General features: G+C 52.5%; 1 protein-coding gene across 1 annotated transcript in view; it reads right to left on the reverse strand.

Moving 5' to 3' along the window:
- The window catches only part of TBX5 (T-box transcription factor 5), a 40,138-nt gene extending 17,414 nt beyond the window's left edge, over positions 1 to 22,724 (reverse strand). Inside the window, exons 1-7 of the mRNA XM_075434756.1 lie at positions 22,685 to 22,724; positions 20,132 to 20,307; positions 18,607 to 18,701; positions 15,917 to 16,036; positions 15,040 to 15,187; positions 12,684 to 12,836; positions 2,997 to 3,088 (exon numbers count right to left, since the gene is read on the reverse strand). Coding sequence (XP_075290871.1) covers positions 2,997 to 3,088; positions 12,684 to 12,836; positions 15,040 to 15,187; positions 15,917 to 16,036; positions 18,607 to 18,701; positions 20,132 to 20,307; positions 22,685 to 22,724 — 824 coding nt within the window. The remainder of the gene's footprint in view (positions 1 to 2,996; positions 3,089 to 12,683; positions 12,837 to 15,039; positions 15,188 to 15,916; positions 16,037 to 18,606; positions 18,702 to 20,131; positions 20,308 to 22,684) is intronic.
- Between the last annotated feature and the right edge of the window lie 1,547 nt (positions 22,725 to 24,271).

Here is a 24,271-nt window from a genome sequence, read left to right on the forward strand (position 1 = left end):
GCTCTCTGAAAGTGTCCGTCATGCTGTTTTGTGAGAGGGAGCCTAGACACCAGCTCAGCCTGGGGATGCTGCTTCTAGGTGGCATCTTCAACAACAACACCCCTACTCCCATCTGATCGAAGCCCCATGCAACACATTAGGACCTGAAGGTTTAGCACTGGAAGCACATCTTCACCAGCACTCAGGCTTCCAAGGCTGCTCAGAGGCGTCCGAGTGTAGAGGGGTAAGTGGAGGGACACGCTTTGGCCAAAACTGGGGACAGCTTTCCCCAAAAACGGGATGCCCCGAGGCAGCACACGCACCCGGCCGGGTCAGCATGGCTTCTTGGCCTCGTCTGCTGCCGTTTGCTTCTCCCAGGGCTGCTTTCAGCTAGGAGATGCTTCTCTGCAACAGCCCTATGCAGGGAATTAAAAGTTTGAGTTTTAAATAAAGAAATCAGAGGTGCCAAGGCTATCCTCAGCTTGAAAAATTAATTCTCTCCATAGCTATACCCCTTAAAGAGAGGATCAACGACCTGAGGAATGTCAGGTCACCAGTGTCCAGTACAAAAGGCTGTGCACTGTTTTAAAGAAGCGTTGGTTTTTCCAGCTACTTTTTTTCTATAATGAAGAAAAAGCACTAAAAAGACCTCCCACCGTATTCTCCAAGGGTATCACTCCGCTGAAGCCAAGATAGACATACCTATACCTGCCAGCTGGGGAGTGGGTCCATCGCTGGGAAACAACTGCGCTACACATGCACTCACACACATACATTTATATTTTAATATATATTTTATATCTATTTAATTACCTTTTAATATATATTTAAATATGAAACCTATGTAAACCCACAAAGGTAGGTCATACTTCTCTAACTTACTCAGTCCTGAATGGTTCTTTATCTTATGCATGCAATTTATTTTGTATATATGTAATTTATTTTATATATGTTTTCATATATTCACATATATATTTTTGTATATATTCAAATACATACAAAAAACCACAAAGGTGGGCCCATATTCACCTAATATTTTCAGCTCTCAATGGGTATTTATTTTACTGTAATAATCTTATCCTGCTCTCCCTTAAAAAAAAAACCAGACATCTTTGTAAAGGTACACAGTCATTTTCATGCTATCAGCACAGAGGACAAGTTATTAAGGAAGCAAGCATCAGAAATTGTCCTGTAAAGTCAGTGTCATGGATTTTTAACCCCTTCATCCCTACCAGGTCTGAGCGGGTATATTCATATATTCCAAATGTTCACTGTATCATTGGCTATGACCGCAGGCCCGCATAAAAATGCCAAGCAATTTTTAGCAGAAGCTCAGCATGGCTGGATGCCATGCTCTTCATATGGCATGAAGCCCTTCTAATAGCCCGCACTGTTTTACCTCCTCCCTCCCGCTCCCAAAAACCCCACGATGAATATAAACCTTCAAATCTTTCCACTGACTAGAATGAAAGGGTAGTTTAGCAGCAAAAATGTGCAGGGACATGGTTACTCAAGTTCCAGTAGAGGTTGGGAGGCTGGCACGGGAGGGAGGGGGAGAAAAGCTATTTCAAGTGGTAGTGCACCCAAAAATAAATAAATATTGACAGATTATGCCAGGATCTGTGCTGTCATTGGAAAGGGCAGGCAGACAGCGAACACAGGGCACATTCAGAAGACCACAGAGATGATTTAGATTGGGAAAAGTGTTCTATATTTTTTTTAATATTTATTTATATATACATATATTTATCGACTTTTCTGGGTCTGAGCCTGAAAATGTTTGTACACAGGAGTACATTTGCCCATTTGAGTAGGGTTATGAGCTCAAGCGTTTGCAGGATTACAAACATTATTTGTTGCCTGCCGGTGTGATTTGCATGGCTATGGAGAGCCACGCTCAGGTCACCAACTACGGCAACCAGAAAAGACTTCCACATCTGCACCAGTATCTGCACTCCAGCCTGCAGCGACCACCTCCAGCCAGCTCCCTCCCAGCAGAAGGTCACAACACAGGTCCCTACAGCCCTCCTGGTCCCAGAGAATAAGGGATCTGAGTCGCTCCCACCCTCCTGGATGGAAAATGCTGTACTGAGCATCTACGTCTGTCTTGGGTATAATCGTGGGTATGGCAGGGTTCCTGCAAAACATTTGCACCAGGAAGAACCTTGGCACATGGACGAAGTTCCAAGTGAAGTGAAAGGCATGAAGTTAATTACTGGCAGAACCTGACATTTAGAAAAGGACTTAGAATAGGATTTTTAAGCAGGATTTAGGCTTGAATTTCAGCTTAAGTTCTTGCATCCAAAACTGAGACTCAAAAAGACCTCTTCAGCCACCTGGCCCTGGAGATCCCACCATTTTCTAACACCTTCCTTCTTCAGCCTGTAACCACCATACCCACACTCCTGCTCTGCACATCCAGAACCAACCAGACAAACACTCCCCTCCTGCCGAAGACCCTCCAGAAGCCAGAAACCAGCACAACAAGGACTCCAGAGGCATCCGGAGTATCCTTAACAAATCCGCTCTCAGACAGGGCTAAGAGCTTTGTCTTTAAAGCACTGTCACCCTGGAGAAGAAAATACCCAACAGTTCTTCTGCAGTAGCCTGATGACCAGAGCGTCTCAGAGCTAGTCCGAGTCTCTTGTTGCTTTAGACAGGTTTAAGCCCACATGTAACCGCAGAGACATCTGTTTAGCACAAAGCTAGAGGCTGTTGTGGATGGGGATGTGTCAGAAAGAAATACAAGGTCTCTACGGCCAAGAGGGCAACCCACAAGCGAGATCCTTCCTCTGTAACCCAGCAGTTAAGGTATTCACCTCCGAGTGGGAAGGCCTGGATTTTGGCCCCACATCCTGACAATATTTCAACAGCTTGACATCAAACACACATGCAGATGCCAGAGAAGGGACTGCCGCTAAGTCCTGGCTTAGCTCAAGCCACAAGAGACATGCAAAGCAAAGCCCGGGCAGCTCCAGCAGCCCTTAGCAGATTCCCACAACGGAGGCACGTGTTACCTCTGCATCCTGGACATCCTGTGGAGCTCCATGTCGTCGCTGCCGCGGAAACCTTTCGCAAAGGGGTTGTTCTCAATCTTTAACTGGGTGATCTGAAAGGGAGGAAATGCAACGGGTTCATCGCAAGTCCAATGCATGGCCTGGGAGAGAGGGGATATTTTTTATTAAACCCAAGCCAGTAGGGATGCAGGGGAAAACACAGCTTTCAGGAACTCATGTCGCCCTTCAGCTCAGGCACTGACCGCTCCAGATGGGCTTTCCTCTAGATCTCTCCACTGGAAAAATATCTGCTGTCAACAACCTCTTGCTTCTCTCAGGCTTGTCCCATAACTAACACATGGGACTGCACACACAAAGATTTCTCAGTGGAGGAAATCTGCTTTCTTGCTTACTTTATTTTTGCTGTTGAGACAGAAAGGGCTGCACTTACCAAAGTCAAGGATAACCAAGCATGACCGAAGATGAAAGTCATACTGCCTGAACAAGCCCCACTGACACCAAGAAGTACTTCCTCATCAATGCACAGCCATGACCAAAACCTCCCCTCTCAGACCCCAGATCCTCTCTCTCAGACAGGTGAGGCTTACCCTTTCTGTATTTCAGGCCAGCTAAATGTACTCCAGGTGCTCTGCATCTGCTATCCTTCCCCAACCAGCCCCACACCTGTAAGCACTGCATGGACTAACTGCCTAAGGCACCTGGAGGGCCACTCCACCTCTGGCCATCGTGCCCTGGAAGAATATTTATCTCCCCGTCAATTCTAGCAGGAATTAAGAGGGACTAGTTTGGTCACCTACTTGGCTTCCTTCAGCATCTAAAGTTTGCTGGCAAGAACCCCCTCAGACTCCTGTCTTTTGTCATCTTACAACATCTAAGTTAAACATTTCAAGCAGCTACTGTACAGAACTTACCCAAAGCAACTTTGTTGCTCAGAGGTGCAATCCTCTCCTTCACATACCTCTCCTGAGGACTTGGGTGAGTAGGTTTTCTCAAGCCAGGGGCTGTCCTTTAAGAAAATATTAACTGTGGACCAGCAACACCCTCAAATGCCCCCCTGATCTTGTACAAACTCACTCTGCCGCGCCAAATTCGTTGCAAATGCTTTGCTGTTTTGCAGAGCAGGACTAAGTCTGGATCAGGTGTGATCTGCCCTAGTTGAGTGCCAACCTCACACCAGCTCCAGAGCTGGCACGGCAAAGCAAAGGCAGCAAGAGCTCTGGCTCATTCAGCAGAAACACCACCGCAAACCCACTCACGTATGAAACAAATCTGTCCACACAGAGCTCCGCAGAGTCCAGCACACAGCTGGAGTTTGCAGTCAAGGAACCCCAGCCTTGGAGGAGGAGAGGATCAGTCTCTGAGCAAAGTCCCATACCAGCCTTCACCTGATTTTTAACATTCAAGCAGAAGAGGCACCATTTCCCCTTCTTTTCTTTCTCCATCACTGCCTGGCAGTCTGAGTCCTCAGCAGGAGTCAGGAGAGCCACTTGCACTTTCGCAGGAGAGGCAACCCTGTGTTTGCCATTGGAGGAACTTCACGCACTCACTGCATTTTACAGAAGCACTGTCCTTCCTTCCTACTGAAAGTAGGCCAACGGGAAGGAAAGAGCTCAAGAGTAATGGCAATAGAACAGAAACAGTTTCGTGTTCACCAAGTCAAGCACACACAACTGGACCTTCTTCTTTGCCAAAATTCAAAGAGAAATATCTGGCTCAGCTAGTGTCAATAGCAAACCCCGCCAGGTGTCTGCACCACCAGATTATTTTGCTATTTTCTCATCTTATAGCATACTTTTTTTCCAAAGGCCATTTATTTATTTGCCTTTTTTGCCCAGTTCAACTCCAAATCTCACACAAAGACTCCATCACCCCTACACTTGTCCCCACGAGCATTCCGATCAAAGCAGGACCCAATCTAGTACATGAACAGGGCATTGCTTTTTTTTGTCACACATTTCAGAATTTAAAGAGAGGGACGAACAAACAAACTATTTGGTCCAGTTTGTCATTTGAGCTGTTCCCTAGCAGCAAAACAAGGGCCTGTTTTATAATTACAAACCCTGAATAATTAGACAACCAGCTGCGTATTTTGAAAAGAAACTGCCTATTGGTTTCCACCGGAGAGGTGGTGGCGTTTTGACGATGAATAATAGGCATTATTCAACTTTTTGAATGTTTCTATGCAGTTTGCGTTCTGAAGCACACTAAATGTACGAGTTGTCCTCACTCGCCGAACCCAATGGCAATATTTGCTTGCATAAGTGAAGTCGTTCACTGAGTGAGGATTTACAGTATTGGCACCAGCACACAAATGTACAAAGGGTCGGATTCATCCCAACCTAACCGAAGGCATTTTAACCAAGGCGTCTGTGCTGGGAACCTCGTCTCCCAGCATTCCTGCTGGAATCAATGGAGGGAGATGGGGACTGCCAGAGGGCGCTGGGGCTCTGAGGTGGGTGGCATTGCCTTCACAGGTCCCCAGCGCTCTCCATTCACCAGAGAAGGAGCCATCCACACGCTAGCCCCTAATTTAAGGACCTCAGATGAATGCCCTGTTTGATGAATCAAGCCTTTAATCACCCACGAAACGTCTGACAAAATATCATATGGGACCTCGATCTTGCAAATACATTGCTTTATGAGTAGAGAAGTTGCCTGGCCTTCATCGGGAAGACTCTTGCAAGCAACAGTATTAACATATGTGTTGGTGGCAGAAAGCCTGGAGTGAAGCACAGCTGACTTCAGCCTCCTTAAAATTAAGGATCTGCTAGATTGAAGGCATCTACAAACCGGGGACTGCAGAAGATTTTAAATTAGGTCTCAGCTCTTTGGTGATGGATTGCAGCAGGAGTTTTCAGAGCAAAGTTTCTCTAGATGGTAACTCATGGCATCAGCCTTAACACCAAGCCAGGAGAGTCCAAGCCAGGTTTAAGAAAACCATGCACAACGAAACAGAAAATAGAGAGAAAGTTGGTGAATCCCTGCTTTAGAAAACAGCCTGTGGAAGATATTTTGTTTGACCAGTTTTTGGCTGACTTACAAACTATTTCAGAGGTGGAAAAGCAAACGAATGGGTGGAAATAACCTTCTTCTGGATCAACTTTACCATAACGAAGCTCTGTTTAATTGAGAGTAACTCATTGGGAGGGGGTAAGAAAAAGCTGTCAGAAAGTCAAATGACAATTACATCATGAAAAATAAAAAAAATACAGCATCCTGCAAGGTCATTAAGACAGAATGCCCAGGGCTAAATTATGTAGCACAGATTCAGTAAAACTGTAGGGCCCTGTGTACATATTTGTTGCTGAAAGAATCTGATGGCAAAGTTTGCTCCTGACCACTGATTTCTAAAGCTGCTGCAGACCCTTCAGAGATGAGAGCTTTCCAGGGTGAAGCCTTCCAGATTTACACTTTTCAGGGCTTGTCTGACCCATGGGTTCATTTTCACTTTAACAGGAAGCGACAGCTCCCAATGAAAGCTCGGCGCCGCTCCTCTCCATTCCTTTCTCTGGGCTAACTGACCACAAAGCACTTCTGCCGAGACATTTCCAATGGCATCTTTAGCTCCAGCGTGATAAAATTTAGCTTTGCATCTAGTTAGGCTGAGGGAATTGGCTTTGCTTTTTTCCTTTTTTGCCCATTTATTTATATGGGTACGTATGTCTACAGGCTCATGAATATTGTTACGGCCAGGGTCAAAACTACCACTTTGTATTACTTATTGTAGAGCACTTGCCACAATCAGGTTTTTCTCAATTACAAAACTTTGTTAGGGCTGAAATGTTCCACACCATGTAGCTGCACTGGGCTCCTTTTTTGTGTGCTTATTTTACTATCAACCGAATGGGTCCCACTTTTTTTTTGAGCACTTCAGCTGTAGGAAAACATACCACCACCTTGACCCTCTTGGCTCTTCTGGAGGTTTTTCTGAAACTGTCCTGAAGGCTGGGCATTTTGGAACAGGGCCTTTGTGTTCTGCCGGAGGGGAACCTTACTTTCTGAGCTCTCTTCTTGAGAAAATCTGCCCTGTCTGGGTAACTTAAAAGCCTGAGTGGGGAAAAAAAAAAAATCACTGTGTAGGTCTCCCCATTTAGCGATGCAGGGGTCAGGGCAATTCCCCCCAGCTGAGCACGCATGGACCTGCCTGTGCTGCAGGGACGCACACTGTCCCTGCCCTGCACGTGACCATGGTCCTGCTCACCATGGCAGAGATGAGCCATAACCACCCCTACCACTGCTGCAGCCAGCTGTACTGGGAGCAACTGGGAGGCTGGGCTTCAGGCTTGAAAGTACAGAGCCTTTTTCTTTTGCACTCTCACGTACCCAAGGTGGAAACCAGGCCAGCATGGAGGAGGAAGCCAAAGCCAGAGCAAGGGGAAGGAAAGAAACAGATTAAGACAAGGTGCCTGCTGAGACTACTTACATCTGGCTGGGTCAGTGGAGCTGGATGGGGAGCTGGGACTTGGAGCCTGAGGTGAAGACCGGGGGAAAGGAGGGCTGCTGGCAAATGGGAGAAGATGCTGAACCCAAAGGCCAGTGAAGGAAATGGGAGGGACTGGGAGCCAGTGGCTGGTCAGAGGTACTGGTGGGAGACAGAGGGGCTCAGTGAGGAGGCTGTTGGCTGAACTGGAAGACAAGAACAGAGGATCAGAAGAGACAGGCCTTGCACAGCACTGGGCTGAGTGGGAAGGAGTTGGATCAGGAGGCAGAAGTGAGGCTGGAGAGAGATAGAATGTCTTTGCAGAGCTTGGGGAGGGGGTCTGGATCAAGGACCAAAAGGGGCCGGGGGCTCAGGGCTGGCTGAGCACCCTGTCCCGGGGCTGGCAGGGAGGCAGGGACAAGACTGAGGACAAAGGGCAGAGGGAGACAGGACTGGTTCAGACACAGGTTGTGAAGCACACAAGACCTCTTGAAGGAAGCACTCACCCACCAAAGACTGGAATGAGACTAAGCATTTATGTGGCTAGATGCAAGGAGCCCTGGAGAGGGTCAGTGAGAGAAGAGCTCACTGCAGCCCCCGAACAACCAAGGGCTGCACAAAAGCCACCAGTCCTGGAGAAGAAGAGAAGATACATGGCCTCCCCACGCTTAATCCCAGAGAGCACTGTCCCTCTCAGCGCTTGGGGGAACCCCTTTCGGAGAGGAGCCTGCCCTGAGTAAGGAGAGAGGCTCTGCCTTCTTGACACAGAGGTGGGAAGACACTGGGCCAATGGCCCCAGGCTGGGCAGGGAGAATCTGGGGGGGACAGCCCTGCAGGGCTGCTTTGCGGGACCAGACTGGGTCCAGTCTCTGCACAGAGTCACTTGATGGGATGCCAACCAGGCCACCACGCTGCTGGCCTGTACTGAAGTGATGGAGATGGCTACCTGCAATCAAAGCCTAGGACAACTGAGCTCTCAAGGCAAAACGTCCCCAGCCCAAGGACCTGCCTGCCTCCAGCAGCAGTTATGCCTACACAACCCTGCGAGATCACAGAATCACAGAATCGTAGCGGTTGGAAGGGACCTCTGTGGGTCACCCAGCCCAACCCCCTGCCGAAGCAGGGTCACCCACAGCAGGCTGCACAGGACCTCATCCAGGCGGGTCTGGAATATCTCCAGAGAAGGAGACTCCACAACCTCCCTGGGCAGCCTGTTCAGGCCTCCGTCACCCTCAGAGGGAAGAAGTTCTTCTTCGTGTTCAGCTGGAGCTTCCTCTGCTTCAGTTTGTTCCCATTGCCCCTTGTCCTGTCACTGGGCACCACTGAAAGAGTCTGGCCCCATCCTCTTGACACCCACCCTGAAGAAATTTGTAGGCATTTATAAGATGCTTCGGCAGAGCAGCAAAAGGCCACGTGCTCACGGCAGACCCACACAGGCAGCTCTCCAAAATACAGCAGGATCGAGCACCAGTTGACTTGGCCAAGTTAACAGCTCTCTCTTATTACAGGGGTCTTTCTGCAGGTAGGATGAACCTATACGGAACCTATTCAGAAAGCCCACGCAGCGTGTTTCTCTGTGCCCACTGGCTGTCTGGGAATGCATCAGATTAGTCTTCAGCCATACCCTTCACTCGTTCTCCTGCATCACTACAACGCACACAGCATTTCTGGGTGCCTACAGCATCCCAGCTGGGGCTAAAGCTTCCTTAAAAGAATTTGGGCTACCAAGAATGTTAAATAACTTAGGGAAAAAAAAATTCAGCATAAAACCGGATATCCTGAGGGGGGCAAACCAATATAAAGCCCAAGTCCAGCTAACGGGGAAAGTAGGTAGTAAAAATTAATGAGAATAATTGTTGTGAATTCTTGCTTTTGAAAGAACCCTCATGAGGGCAGAACCTTAATTATTTCTGTCTATTTGGGTTCATTTCCTGGTCCTAAGCAGAGAGCTAGTACCTAATAAATACGAGCTAGTAACACAATGATTTAAGCTACAGCAAAATGGTACTTAACTGCAGGGGAAGTTAATATTTGGGAATCAACCTGATTGCAAACACCCATTGTGTAAATGGCAAGGAAATGAAATGTGCATGTGACCTATTTTAACACCTCAATATTTCTGGGGTATTTTTCCATGGCTGCAGAGAAGGGGGGGAAGTGGTCGACCGAGCTGCTGACAACCGCACTGAAAACTTTACCAAAACTTTCTGCGTAGCTTAAGCCTCCTTTCGGGGAGCGGGGCTGGGGAGGGCAAGATCCCAGCACGCTTAAATATCTTTTCAGGCTGCCTAAAGTATCAGGGGAAATAAGCACAAGCCCTATGCTGGGACTGCAGCTGTGCTATCGAAATAAATTGATGGGTCTGAAATCGGGCAGGTATTTCTCTAAGCCGTGTAAGCATAGACTCAAACGCATTTGTGGGCACGTCCTACAATTAGTACTGTAACATAATTCACCTATAACACAGCTCTTGAAACCTAAAGCACATGCAGGTATAAATTTGATTGTGTATATATGTGTGTGTGTAAAATACATATATGTGAAATACATAGGTGTATACAAACTGTGTGTAAAACGTGGTGTATACAAAGTGTAGGTAAGTGTGCGGGTAGAAAAGTTTGCGTGAAGGATGTGCTGCAGGTGACGGGTGGAAGCGCGAGATGGCTGTAAACGGGATAAAATTGGTAGCGCACTGACAAAGCGACGTGGGGATGGACAGGCAGACCCTCCTGCTTGAACTCAGGCGCAGACCGGTGCGACTGCGATCCTTTACGGCAACGGGCAACACCGTCTGCACCGCAACGTGAAAATATCTCTGCTGTGAAAGCCAAGCTCGGGAAAGGACCTCACTTGCCACTCGACTCAGTGGAAGGATGTTACCCTTCCGCACAGCCTACATCCGCAACGGCATCAGCCGTGCGCCGCCGCAGCCCCGTTGTAACGCTCCATCTGCACTGGGGCAAGCTACAGATTTTATTCCCTTCTCTGGAGGGAGATGCCATTTAGGGTAGATCATTCCCTAGTTTATTTTTACAGCTCTATCTTTCTCATTTGGGTCTTTATCTTGGGGCTACAGCCACTCTTTTTTCGTTCCCCCAACGATTCAGCTCAGCAAGAAGAGGAATGCATCTGTTGGGAGGGGGGAGAGAAGGATGTAAGAGTATGTACAATGTGTAGGGGAGTGTGTAAAATATGTGGTGGTGTCTGTGTGCCTGTGCATGTGTCTGCCGGGATGTGAGCGCGTGTGTGTCTGTAGGGATTCGTGCGTTTGTCAGTGCGTATATTTTGACAGAGACAGATACGCAGATGTCATTCCTTATCAACCAGATGTTGCTGATTTACAATCAAATATTCCTGCTCCTCCTAATATGGCAGTTTTCCCAAACTACTACTGTACTTACATGTTTCTGCTTTGCTTTTATTTTATTTGCATGGTAATTTTTTTTTTCCTATAAAACAGTCCTATTTTTCTTCAAAGGAAAGCGATTAAATTCATGTCTGTTTTCTTGTAGGGAAATGCCTTTAAAGCAAGAAGTGTGTCCTGTTTTATTAACTCCCAGTTCTATTAATATTATATTCTTTCTCCGAATCCATCAAGCAGAAGTTAAACTTCATTTTATAGCATCCACAGCGGACTTATAATTTAAGGCACAGTTTGGCGAGGACTCAATTTGGATTCAGTTTGCTCGTCCTGGTTGTGCCAACAGCTCCTATTTTAAAGGGCAGGGAAGTATTTTCTTTTCTCCCTCGTTACGGTGAAGCACTCTTTCTTCTCCAGCCTAGCTCTGCTCTCTGCCTCTCCCTAGCCAACTGATGGACGGAGGGAACGCAACGCAATCTTTTCGCACAGGTTTAGGAGCTTCCTACTCAACTCTCCAGGAGAGCATCTAGGATTTATCTGGGGTGTTAAACGACCTTTCTCCATTTGAAAAAATAAGCACTTGGTTTCACTCTGTCAAGCGCAAAGGAGCCATCCTACCTGCCCGTAAGTATGAGGAAAAGTTTGTAGTAATCGCTTTCTATGCGATCTGGGGAGGAATTTGCTTTTTTCCCGAAGGAAAGTTGGCTTTTTGTGGGGCTCTGCCCTAGACAGAGGCTGTCGGGGTCTGCGGGCAGCAGTGAGGGGCAGAGTCAGCGCAAGGCATCTCTAAACACCTCTGCTGAGAACTACTCCAGTCCTGCACCTTCCTCCCCAGCCCTGCGCCTTCCTCCTCCTCCTTCCTCGCTGTCTGGGGAAGCCCAAAAGCCGAGCAGGGGAAGGAGCAGGGGCAGCAGCCCCGCGGCAGGGTCCCCCCGGGTGGGCGGGCGGAGGGGGGCAGCAGCAGGAACCCACGCAGCACCCCAAAAAAAAACTAATTTTAATTTTTTGTTGTTGTTGTTGGATTTTGGGGTTGTTTTTTTTTTTTTTGCTTTGTTATCCTCGGGCAGGCGGGGAGCCGGTTGCAGGCGCAGATCCTCCCTTTCCTTCCCGAGCCTCCCGGCTGCCAAGCCCGCAGCCCCCCGCGCCCACCTCCCCGCTGGCCGCCCGGGGCAGGAGCCCCTTTCCCCGGGCAGGGCCAGCCCGGGTTATCAGTGCCCGGGCCGCGGCGGGGGGAGCCGGGCTCCCTCCCCCAGATTAGGAGGCTTTGACCGATGCGGGGGGAAAGGAGATAACGGCGACTTCCTCGGCCGGCCGTCTCCTCTCCCAGCGAAACGCCCCGGCGAGCTGATTTCCCCCCCCCGGCTCGCCCCGAGCCCCGTCTTTAGGGGCTTTGTCTGTGTCGCCAGGAAGAGCAGAGGAGATGGGACGGCGGCGTGGCGAGGGGAAAGGGGGAGAAGGAAAAAGGAGGGGGGAGAAGAAGGGGAGGAAGAGAAGAAGATGGGGGAGGAAAGAGAAGAAGAAGATGGGGGAGGAAAGAGAAGAAGAAGGGGGGGAGGAAAGAGAAGAAGAAGGGGGGGAGGAAAGAGAACAAGGAGCAAAGGGAAGAAGAAGTGGCAAAAGGAAGAAGGGGGGAAGGAAGAAGAACGGGGGAAGGAAGAAGAACGGGGGAAGGAAGAAGAACAAGGGAGGAAAAACGAAGGAAGGGGAAAAAAGAAGGGGGGGGGAAAGGAGGAGGAGGGAAGGAAAGAAGAAGAAAGGGGAAAAATAAGAAAGGATGGGGAAAAGAAGAGGAAGGGGGGAATGGAGAGGGGGAAGGGGGAGCCGAGGCCTCCGAAGGAGCGGGGGGGGGGGGGGGGGCCGGGGGGGACGCGCTCTGCCGGTGCGGGGGACCGGCCCTGCCCCTCACCTTGTGGTTTTGGTAGGAGGTGACGGCGATGAAGGCGGTCTCGGGGAAGACGTGGGTGCAGAAGGCGGTGTTCTTGGAGCCGAAGCCGTTGTTCTCGTCGGCTTTCACGATGTGGAGCCGGGGCTGGTATTTGTGCATGGAGTTCAGGATGATCTGGGCAGGGGGAGAAGGAGAAGACACCCCGTGGGAATGGAGGGGGCACAGCGCGGCGCACCCACCCACCCCACGCACCTGGGGATGGGGAAAGGAAGAGGAGGAGGAAGAGAGGGGCCCGCGGGTCTTCGCATCCCCTTCCCCAAAATCTTCGCCCTCTTTAGGAGCGCCCAGAAGGGCTGATCTAGGTGCTGAGGTGGGGGGATGTAACCCTCAAAAACACACACCCCCCCCCCCCCCCAGCCAAGGCACCCGTCAGAGCCGGGTGATGCTGGGAAAGCTGACTCGGTACCCCCCTCCGCTCCCCGACCCTGGGCTGTGCTGCTGTTCCCCCCCAAACCCCCCCGGGGGGTCCGGAGCGGCTCCGCCAACACGTGTTGGCATCCTAAACCTGCCGCTGGTGGGGGGGGGGGGGGGGTGTCTCCGCCTTTCCAGCCCCCCAAAACCCGCACGATGGCCCGGGCATCACAAGCCCCCCCCCCCCCCCCCCCCAGGAGGGCAAAAAAAGCGGGGTGGTGGAAGCGGGCGGCTGGAGGGATTTAGAGTGTTCCCCCCCCCCTCCCCCCAGCCACCCGCAGAATATGGGAGAGGAGGGTGGCGGGGGGAAGCGCTGTGCTGAAGATAAAAAGCGGGCCCTGCTCGGTACCGGGTTAATCTCGGGCGAAGATGGCGGGGGGCCGGCTCGGTCGCGATAATGACGGCCGGACCCTGGCGACAGAGAGACGCAGCGCGCCCCGCCGCCGCCTCCCCCGTCCCGGGGGTTTAAGCAAATTGCTTTGACATCCAGGAAAGTCGCAAACATCAACGGTGAACGATCTAATGGCTTTTAATTTCATTACAGCGACTCTAATTGAGAGACCCCTGGTGCAGCCCCTCCTCTGAAGTCCCTCGCTGTCCCCCCAGCGCCTTCGGTTCGTTTGGGGGGGTTTTTCCCCAGAGCAGGCAGTTGGCAGCAGGGGATGTCTGGCCCTGTTCCCCCCACACCCCCTGGGGCTGCTCCCCAAAACCACCCCGGGGAGTGGGAGAATTGTGTCCCCTCTCTGGCTGCGCTGCTGCGGGGTCCCCGTTGTCCCTTCCCGCTTCCCGCGTGGGGGGGGGGGGGGGGGGGAAGGAGGTTCTGATCCCTGGAAAGCAGCGCTTGCAAACCCCTTTACCCCCAGCTCCAGGCGAACTTAAAATAAAATTGTAAGAAGAAATTAAGCCCCCAAACTGATGGGAAAAGGAGGGCTTGTGAAAAGATGCTCGGCTTGTTGGGGTGGGCTGGGGGGGGTCGTCTGGCCTCTCTGCCCTGCAGCCCCCCTCACTTCTTAGCGCCCGCGTGGGCAGGGATTTAACAGCACGAGATTTATCATTAAAATACGAACGAGGAGGGGAAAAAAAACCAGAACTCGGGAAAAAAAAAAGAAACTGAAGTGTTGAAATGAGACTGGAGAAAACTACGCTCTTGGAAGGGGATGGCGGGACCTGGCTTTGCACACCCGCTTAAGTAATTATATATATATTTTTTTATAGATGTATATATTGTTCATACGCGCACACGTATATTTGCTCAGAGGAACACGCGTCTTTGGAGACCTTCGATGGAGGGCTGTTTCTGGCTGCAGAATTCACACAAGCTTTCCCGGCCCCACGGGTCCAGCAAAGCCCTTTTTATGTCCGAGAAGCTCTAGCGGGATTTCAATTTTTTTTTTTATTGTCTTTAATTATTGTTGCCTTTTTTTTTCCCCTTCTTGGATCGAGGGATCCGCACGGTTTTAGGTCTTATTTCCTCGAATATTTCTGCCGGATTGATTTTACCCGTTAGCCGAATTCACGGAGGCAGCGAGCAGATTTGAACGCCCCAGAACTCTCCGTGAGGTTAAAACCAGGTAGCTAAATACTCCATAAAGTAGTTTCACCCACCCGCGGACTCCAGGCCGCGGGGATCTGTAATCAGTTCCCACGCAGTGCTGAGAAATAACCCGATTTTAGGGTTTATGCTTCCATTTTTTGAGGGGGTCTTTCCTTGGGGTCCATCCCATCCTCCCAGGGAAGCAAATAACCCCCCGGCAGCACAACGGATTTGGGGATGGGTGACATCGCCACGACCTTGGTGGGAGGGGTGGGGGGGCACCACGCGTGGGAGAGGGTCTTGAGCACCTGTGGGACCCCCGGCAGCCCTCCGCGGGTACCGTGCCCCCCCCTCCCACCCCCCGGGACTTACGTGGCCGAAGGGGTCGAGGTGGTTGTTGGTCAGTTTGAGCTTCTGGAAGGAAACCAGTTGCCTCATCCAGTGGGCTCCAGTGGCCGGGGAGTCGGGGTGTACGTACAGCCGCCCCGGCATGGCCGGCTCTGCCTTCCCCGTCACGGACCTGCGTGGGGACACGGACCCTGAGCTTCGGCGGGGGGGGGGGGGGTCCCTTCCCTCCCGTGGGCTCCTGCCCCCTACCCATCCCCCCGGTGGGGTCCCTCCCGTGGGCTCTTGCTCCCTATCCACCTCCCCCCGTGGGGTCCCTCCCGCGGGCTCCTGCTCCCCCTCCGCCCCCTCCCACGCAGGTAATCGAAGGCAGCGCGGTCACGCCGTGCGGGGAGGGGGAAGGGGTTTACAGGCACTGCGCGGGGGAATTCACCCAGCTCCTTGGCACCTTTCCCGTCGGAGACGGCTCTAGCTGTTTCCCCCCCCTTTAACCCCATCCTCCCTCCCCCCACCCCAGCTGCCGGCACCCAAGCCAGGAGCAGAAGATGGACCCTGTGCCAATCCTTAAATACTTTCCTGCCCGGAGATACTCCCTTCCTTAATATAAATTAATTTTCTGCTCCACAACAGCCAATAATCGCATGGTCAAACGGGACTGCTGTTCTCGTTCGCTAATTGCGACAGATTATCCTCCTTTTTGTGAGGCATTTCTCTCCCCAGCAGTGTGGGAGCATCTCGGGAGGCTCCGATGAAGCCCCTGCAGCCCAACACCTCTCCTTCGCGGGGGAAAAAGTGGGATCAGCCGCTGATCCAAGGGCATCTCCCAACGCCCCGGGTCTGGCCAAGTCCCAGCCAGCCCGAGGCAGAGCTCCCCTCCCTCCCCTTCTCCCCCACGCGTGCCTACCATTTATTATCCGCGAATTTGTATCTGTGGTCATCCGCGGGCACGATGTCCATCAGCAGTATGTACTTTGTTTTTGGATTCAGCCCAGTGACCTTCACTTTGTAACTGGGGAACATGCGCCTGCGAACGAGCAAACGGGAAAGAGCACCTTGAGCACGAAAGCGAAGAAAAAGAACCTTTCCCCAGGTGGTTTCGTGGCCGGGAGGTCATTTCACAAAGGCTCGGGGCGGAGGAGGCTGCACTTTTCCCCTGGGGTGGGGGAGATGTTGGGTGCCGCCGGGTCCCGGCTGAGGAGAAACAGGCGATTTGCGGAGGCAGAATGATAATTACGAGGCTGGCGGGGATCTTTATCCACCTACTCCTGTGCCTGCTCGTCTATTCGCGTTTTTATTTGGTTTAGCCGAGCTTTCGAGTCTCCCTTCTTTGAGCAAATCTGGTCGTGAGAACTTTTGGAAGCGAGTTACTTCCCCCCACACAGAAACCGCTGGAGCAGGAGAGGAGATTTGCCAAAAAAAAAAAAAAAAAAAAAAAAAAAAAAAAAAAAAAAGGAATATGTATATTTATAGGAATGTATGTATTTAAAATCCATCTGTTTCAACCCCCCCCTATGTATATGAACTGTTCTGTGCGCGGGGAAAGCAGCCCCGCAAGCCCTCAGGTGCGGCACCGAGTCCGTGGTGGGCGCGGAAGGGGACAGCGGCGACCGCACCTGAAAAACGCCGGGGACCGCTCGGCTGCGCACTCAGGACAGGGGCTTCTCGGAATATTTTCCATTACTGCGAGGCAGGGACTTAAAATACTGCCGTTCTTTTAGCTCGGGCTTTCCAAATATTTAAAAATAAAGCAGATGAAAATGTATCCCTGGACTTCAACCACGCAGAAACAAAAAAAAAAAAACAAACCCCACACCTCTAAAAATACCGCGCTCTCCTCCGAGGCTCGGGCGCTTATCTCTGCAATGGGGAGTCTGGGCCGGGGCTTAATTCAGTGGCAAAAAGCTGGAGGGGGAGGGGGGGGGACACAAAAAAAACTACCGAAGAAGAAAGCAGGAATTTAGCTTCAAAATTTTAAGAGAGAAGAAAGTAAATTTCACGGGAAAGATGGTCTGCGACTCGGTCGAGAACACCTGACGTGGACTTCTCCAACGATAAAGACGGAGAATTTTATAAACATACATATATAAAAATAAGGAAGCCCCTCCCTGCACTGAGAACGTCTCTTCTGTCGCGCTCCAGACGGGATTTCTGCCCGCCGCGATATTTGTTTGAAATCTCTGCAAGGTGGTTTCTGTCTCCTGCCCTGCGCTGCTTGGGTGGTTTTTTTTTCTTTCCCTTTTTTTCCTCCGTGAACTCGGGTTTTTCGGGAGGTCCCTCGGTCTCCCCAGCCCCGAGCTTGATCCCCCCCTCCCCCCGTACCAAGTCCCCTCGGACACAAAACCCTTCTTTAAACCTATTTTAACGCAGCAGCAGCGAAACTCAAGGCAAAGGCGAGCCGTGAGACGCATCGATCCGCTAAAACTTTACACAACCAGCTCGATTATTTATTCCCCCCCCCCCTCCCTCCTCAGGCAAATTTTGGAAGACCACCACAAACGCCAGATGACAGAGCGAAAGGAGAGTTTGGCTCCGCGTTGCTCATCGTGCCCTCGCAGTCTGAAGTTACTAATCCTACTCGGGGAGGACTTTCCCCGCCCCACCACCTTCCTCCGTGGGTTTTAATTTAAAATCACAACGAAAAGAGCCTCTCTCGGGCTGCCCCCAGTTTGCCGATGGGACTGGAGAGGCTGTTTTAGTGGGTCTCACTGGTTTAGGCGCTCTCGAATTGAACAGCCCTCCAGCACATCAATAGTAAGGAGAAAGTGAAGTCTCCTCGGACGCGCTTAACTACGCAGGCGAGCCCTCGGAGCGGGTTTTACTCAGCCGGTGATGGAATCGATTACGCACAGCCCCAGTAAAGTCGGATTTGCGAGGCTGTATATTTTTTTCTACACACCCACGCAAACACCAACATATAGAAACGTATATCTGGGCGCGGTTGGGTCCGCTTGCGGTTTATTTGCGGACACGTCTTTCTACGCGTCTAAACAGCCTTTACTACCAGTGCGTAAACAGTAGCTTCAAACCACATGTGCTTTTAAAGGGGGTGTGCTGGATACATTCGTCTCAACTCGCGCCTCATGGATAAGAAAAATCTTATTTTCAGCGTCAGGCGTTGCAAAATCGCAGAAGAGCCGAGCTGATCCTTTAGTTAATAATAATAATAATAAATAATAATAAATAATAATAAGGAAATCGCCCAGCGAGCCGCTCTGAGCAAGGTTAATTTTTGGCCAACTGGGTGCCACTCGCGTTCGCCTGGAAACCACCCAAAGCCTGAAACTGGATTAACGACCCAACTGGTCTGGGTTGAGCAAGAAGCCAGAAGCAGCGATTTCTTCACGAACGCATCCTGGCGGGGAGGGCTCCCGGGGCCCTGGGGGACACTCACGCGTCGGGGGGGGTCTTGCACATGAGGGAAGCGACCGGACCAACCTCAGGGAGAGCGGGGACCAAGGACACGCAGCCCCACGACACGTGTGCCCCCCCACACCCCAAAGCCATTCTACCCCCCCCCTCCCCTCCACAAACACGCGCGAACGAGGCAGATCCGGCCACGCAGGGTGGGGGGGGCTCGGGGGGTCCCCCTCTTACCTCCCGGCCTTTGTTATGATCATCTCCGTCCCCACTTCATGGAATTTCAGCCACAGCTCCCGTTCGTGCAAAAACACTTTTATCCCCTCCATGCCCTGCGAGGGGGGGAAGGGACAGACCGTCAGCCCCGGGGGGTGGGGGGAGGGTGACGAGAGCGGGGGGGCGCACCCCCGCCGGGAAGCTCGGAGGGAAAAGGCCGGGAGATGGGCGCCGGAGCTCGGGGCAATCCCGGGAAAATCCGGCCTCTTGCGCTTTTGGTGAGCTGGGAAAATGGGATTTCAGGCCGGAGGCCGGCTGTGCCGGTCATGGAGGGGGGGCTGGGGTAGGATCCTGGGGGTCTCGTGGCTCCCGGGGAGGGAGAAATCCCCCCCCCACCTCCACGCTTCGGCGCTGCTGATTTACACCCCTCCCAGGAGTGATCTACACCCGCCGGCTCCACTTCTGCAGGCTGGAGGGGGGCGTAGGGGTGTCACCTCTTCTCCCCCCCCCCCTCAAGCCCACGCCACGCAAGGGCTGCTCACGGAGGGACCCTGCAAGCCCCACGCTTGGCACCGCGGATGCCACCGTGGGGTGGGAGACACAGTGACACCTCCCCTCTAGCCCCCCCATCTGAAAATGGAGCCGAAGCCCCCGCCAAAGGTTTTGGGGGATTGGTATCCAAATGCGGGTGGTGGGCCCGAGCCCCACGGAAAAAGCCCGGTACCCGTGCCCCCTACCTGCACCCCCATGGGCGGCATCCATGGCAGGGGGGAGGACTCCTCACAAGGGTTTACCAGCCAGGGGAGAAGCGGGGGGCTCCGGGGGGGGCTCCACAGCCGCTGAAGGTGACGTGGGTAGAAAAACCCCTCTCCCCTCCTTCTCCCCCCACCCCGGGGTGCCCCGAGCCGGCTGGGGCCAGGGGCTGGACCCCAACCCATCTGTGTGTCCCACGTGGGAGCCCACTCGTGTCCCAGCAACACGCTGCACCCGGGGTGGGGGGGTGAGGACTGATGGGGGGTGGCACCCCTGGGTGTGCCGGGCCCTCTGGGTGACTGCGGGGGTGCCCAAGCGTGACACCGCAGGGCCCACCGCGTGGGCGAGGGCAGAGCCGTGTGCGCACGCAAGGGCGGCTGTCCTGCGCCTGGATATATCTGTTTACATCGTATACAAACAAGCACGGGGACGGCCAACACGCACACGCAGCTCTGCATGGGTGGGTGTTCGCGTGTGCGTTTACACGCTCACGCGTGGGCGCCGGTTTTGGGTGCTTTTCCGCGCGCAGCCCTCGCCACACCCCAATACCCACGCGTGCCCTTTGCCACAGATTTAGCTCTCGAACGCCACCCCGAAGAACACCAAAAAGCGGGGTGAGGCCCACAATCAGGTGAGACTTTTCACTCCCGTGGGGCCTAAAATGTCTTGCCACCACCCGGAGCAGCAGCACCCACCCAGCCGAGCTGACATTGGGGGTGGAAACACAGAGAAATGAGGGGAGGGGGAAGGAAAAAAGAGAGAGGGGGAGAGGATGAGGAGCGTGGGTGCTTACCTGCTGGGTGAAGGCTGCCTGGGGCGAGGTGGGGGACTTGCTGGTGGCCCCCAGCTGAGTGTCCTGCTTGGCTTCAGCCTGGAGCTCCTTGGCCTCCGAGTCCGCCGGTGTGGTCGGGAGCCCGAAGCCTTCCTCGCTATCCGCCATGTTACGAGCTTCCTTCGCTGAATCCCCCACTGCAGGCACACATCAGGGAGAGAGCAGAGATAAGAGACACATAAGTCAACGCTGACGTTTAATAAAATATATATATATGTGTACATATAGGCAATGGGGAGCGAGCCGGAGCGCAGGGCTGCTTGACAAACCCGAGCCGCCCACAACTCACTTCCAGCTGCCCGGGGAGGGAACCAGGCCCTTTAACTTTGGGAGAGGGAGAAATAAAGACTTTTATTTATTATCGCAGCCCGCAAGGGATGATAGGATTTGGGGGGTGGGGTGGAAGGGAGGGAGGGGAAGGGGGAGGCGGTATTATTAAATGCATCTTTCGGAAAAGGTAAACAGCGCGTTTTAGGGCTGTCTGGCAGGACGCGGGGAACGAGGTACTGGGGGGCCGTGGGCTGGCCAACTCATCATGCCAGCGACTCTTGGAGGCCGGGGATCCAAGGAGGGGGGGGGCAAGGCCTCCCCCAAGCCTTGGACACCTCCAGCCCCCAGGCTCACTGCAGCTGAGGGGGCTGGAAGCCCCCACTTTCCTCCCGGGGAAGTGGGAGCTTTCACCCCACTCCCAGCGCAAACGCCACCAACACGTGAGGCCCCTCGCCCAACCCAATTTTCAAACAAAATTCAACTTCTCGCACCTTATGGAGAGAAAAACTCAACCAACCCACCAATGAAACAAATCCTTTTCTCCCCCCACCCCAGAGAGCTGCAAGTAAAGAAAGGATGGGCGAGATAATTAAAATATAGAAGCGCAAATAAATCAGTCGGTCGAGATGCTGTGCAAGGTAACGCGCAGGCAGGCTGGCGAACGGGGGCTGGAGGGAACTAAGCCGTAACATCTCGAGTAAAACAGCACCAGCAGAGAAAACGAGCCCCAAAAATAGACCGTTTACATCTGACGCAAGGAACCACGGTGAGTATTAAAGGCAGTATTTTGACGTGGCTTTAAAGGCTCTATCAGGAATGGTAAAAGTTTCAAAGCTAAAAAAAATATACATATATAAAAGCAATTTAATTGTTAGTTTTTTTGTTCTTAAGGAGTTTAGAGTTTTAGTAGCTTAGAGAAAAAAAAAATCTCTTCCATGTTTCAAAGCAGAGGATTCATTTTTGAAAGGCGAACCATGTGGAGGCAATATCGGTTTTAAGTGCACAAGAACGTTTCAAAATGAGCTCTCCTTCTCCCTGCAACAATATTTAAAAGCCGTTTTTTATTTAAAAAAAAAAAGAGGGGGGGGGGGAAAGGCAATTCTCATTTAAATGCAGAGGAAAATTGGCAGTGGAGAGGAGGGGGGAGAAAACGATCTTCCCTGCTAGTGGTGGGTAATATATACATACACGTACACAGAATTTAAGAGGACAAAAAGCGAAGGGACTCCAGGTCCACCCCTCTGGAGCTAAAGATCGTGCACAGCAAAAGCCCCCTTCCTCCCTCCCTCTCCCCCCACCCCAGCCCTCCGCGCACCAGCCCGGGACCGGGCAGCGAGCGACCAGGCGAACCCGCAACCAGCGCGGAAAATGCACGGAGGGGAGCGGAGCGGGAGCCGCTGCCCCGGGCCCGGGCACGGCCCGCGGGGGCAGAGCCGCAGCTCCGGGGACCATTTAAGGCTTTTCTCTTCCCCTCCTCCTCCTTTTTTTTTTTTTTTTTCTTCCTTTTTTTTTCTCTTCTCTTCTGGCCTGTTGGGTTATTTTTTTCTCGCTGCAGCTTGGGAAGAGCCGGTTATCCGTTTTTTAATCGATTTCCCTCCAGCTTGCAGCGATTATTCCTCCCTGAGCTGGCAAAGTTAAGGGGGAGGGCGAGAAAAAATGAAGCGTCTTTATTAAAACAAAGAGGGACCCGGCTCTGGCAGCGCAGGGCAGCCCGGCTCCAGCGAACCTCCCCGAAGAGCCGCGATTAAGCAGACAGAAAAATAATAATAGTAATAAAAAAGGAAGGGGGAATGACGGCAAAAAATAACTCAACAACTCAGAGCAACTGGCGATCCGTGGCTTCTATTTTTTTTTTTTTTCCCCTTTAAAGAGCTGCTGAGAAGAAATGGAGCTTGACAGAACCAGGCCGCGGTGGCCGTAAGAAAAATACAGCTCGCCTCGCTAAAGTAACACCAACTGCATTTGCGGGGGGGGGGGCGGAAATAAAGGAGGGGAACAAAAAAAAAAATGACCCACCCTCCGCTTTTGTTCCAGCTTCGCCCCGGTCACCCCCCAGCCGCGGGAGCCCTGGGGACAGCGGCCCCCCCCGCCTTTCCCCTGCACCCCACCTCTCCCGAGGCCTCGCAGCTCCTCGGCAAAGCCAGTTCGCGCCTAACCATGCCCCCCACCAGCCACTTTCCCCCCCCCAGGCACACACAGATGACAGACACCGACGGACATACATGGCAATGGAAGAGCCGTTACCTTGCGCGTCGAGCTCCATGCAATCAATGCATCTCCGCATCTACAGTGTGTGTGTCTTATCCCCCTTTGCAATGGAAATTACAGTGGGATCAGGCTTCTCGTGTGCATATTTCCTTTCTTTTTATTTATTTATTTGCGGATCAGCATGTGAAAAACCCAGCCTGGAAGAACAAAAATCTGTCCAACGCGAGCCTGCGAGCCTGCTTCTCCCTCGCTCGCTCGCTCGCTCCCCTGCTCTCTCCAAACACTTCCAGGTTGTCAGACGCGCTGGGAAGGATCCTGAGACCGAGATAAAGCCCCCACCCCCACCGCTTTTCTCAGCCTGAGCTGGAAGATGCAGCTTTCCCCACCCTACTCTTTCTACTCCCCAACTAAAAATACAAAAAAGAAAAAAATAATAATTAAAAAAGAGAGGACGAAAGAGAGGAAAAATAAAACAGCACGCCCTTGAGGGAAAAAAAAAAAAAAAAAAGAATAATAATAATAAAAAAAGTTTCGGGCGGGCCGGCAGCTGCTGCGGGCAGGTTCGCGGAGCTGCGGCCGGGGCTGCGCGGGGGAGTGCGGAGGAGCGCGGAGGTGACGTGGGTTCGTCCAGCTCCGTTCGCCAAGTGCCGGGACCCGCTGCCCAACCAGCTGGGATCCTGCTCCAGAGAGACTCACTCTCTCACAGCCCTCCCTCCAGCCCCCTCCTCCCCCCCGCCAAAGCTCCTTTTCCAGCCTATTTTTCTGGCCGGCAAACAAGAACAAGGCACAAAGACAATCGCCAAACTCCCCGGCAACCCTCCCCCCTCTCCCTTACCTCCTTCCCCGCTCCCTCCCTCCCTCCTCCATCCATCTCTCCCTACCAAAGAGAAAATTCAGTGCCTGGGAATATTCCCCCCCTCCCTTAAATAAATCCCTGGCTCCGCTAACCTCACCACCCCCGGCCCCCCTGCCCTCAAAGGTGTGGATTTAAACCCAGCTTTAGATTTTCTAGTGCTCACAGAGACCTTTTATTGGGGGGCTGGGGGAGAAACACCCCCCCCCAAACGAACTCGCCAAATGGGTATAACCCGAAAAATTTCAAAAAAAATTTAAAAAGGGGGTGAAACGCGGCAGAGAGGGACTGAAACCAGGGGAAGGAGGACCCCGGGGTGCTTGCGGGGTTCTCCCCCCTTCTGGAGGCATCCCGGATCCTTCCCCTCGCCCTTCGCCATCCTCTTCCTCACCCCTCGCAGCGCTGCCAGGCCGCCACGGCCGAGGGCCGCAGGCCCCCCCCTCCAGCCCCCCCAGAGCTCAAATAATCAAACCGTCAGCGGCGTGGGTTTATCTGCATCTTCCTCCGCTCCCTCTCGCTCCCTTTTTTTTAATGTATTATTTGGAGGGTAAAGTTGAATAGGTCAGCGCAGGGTAAACAGCCCCCCTGTCGCATTCTGCGGGCTGAAGAGAACCAGATTGGCGAGGCGGGTTTTTGATAAGGCTCGGGAATAAACGGCACGGCTTAGAGCCGCTCTGCCTACCCTCCTCCTGCTCCACTCCCCAAAAAAAACCCCCCAACCCTCGCTCTTTTCTGCTTCTCGCTCATTTACTTCTCGTTTCGGGGGAGTT

Source organism: Opisthocomus hoazin, chromosome 13 (genome assembly GCF_030867145.1).
Source record: "Opisthocomus hoazin isolate bOpiHoa1 chromosome 13, bOpiHoa1.hap1, whole genome shotgun sequence".
Classification (NCBI taxonomy): domain Eukaryota; kingdom Metazoa; phylum Chordata; class Aves; order Opisthocomiformes; family Opisthocomidae; genus Opisthocomus; species Opisthocomus hoazin.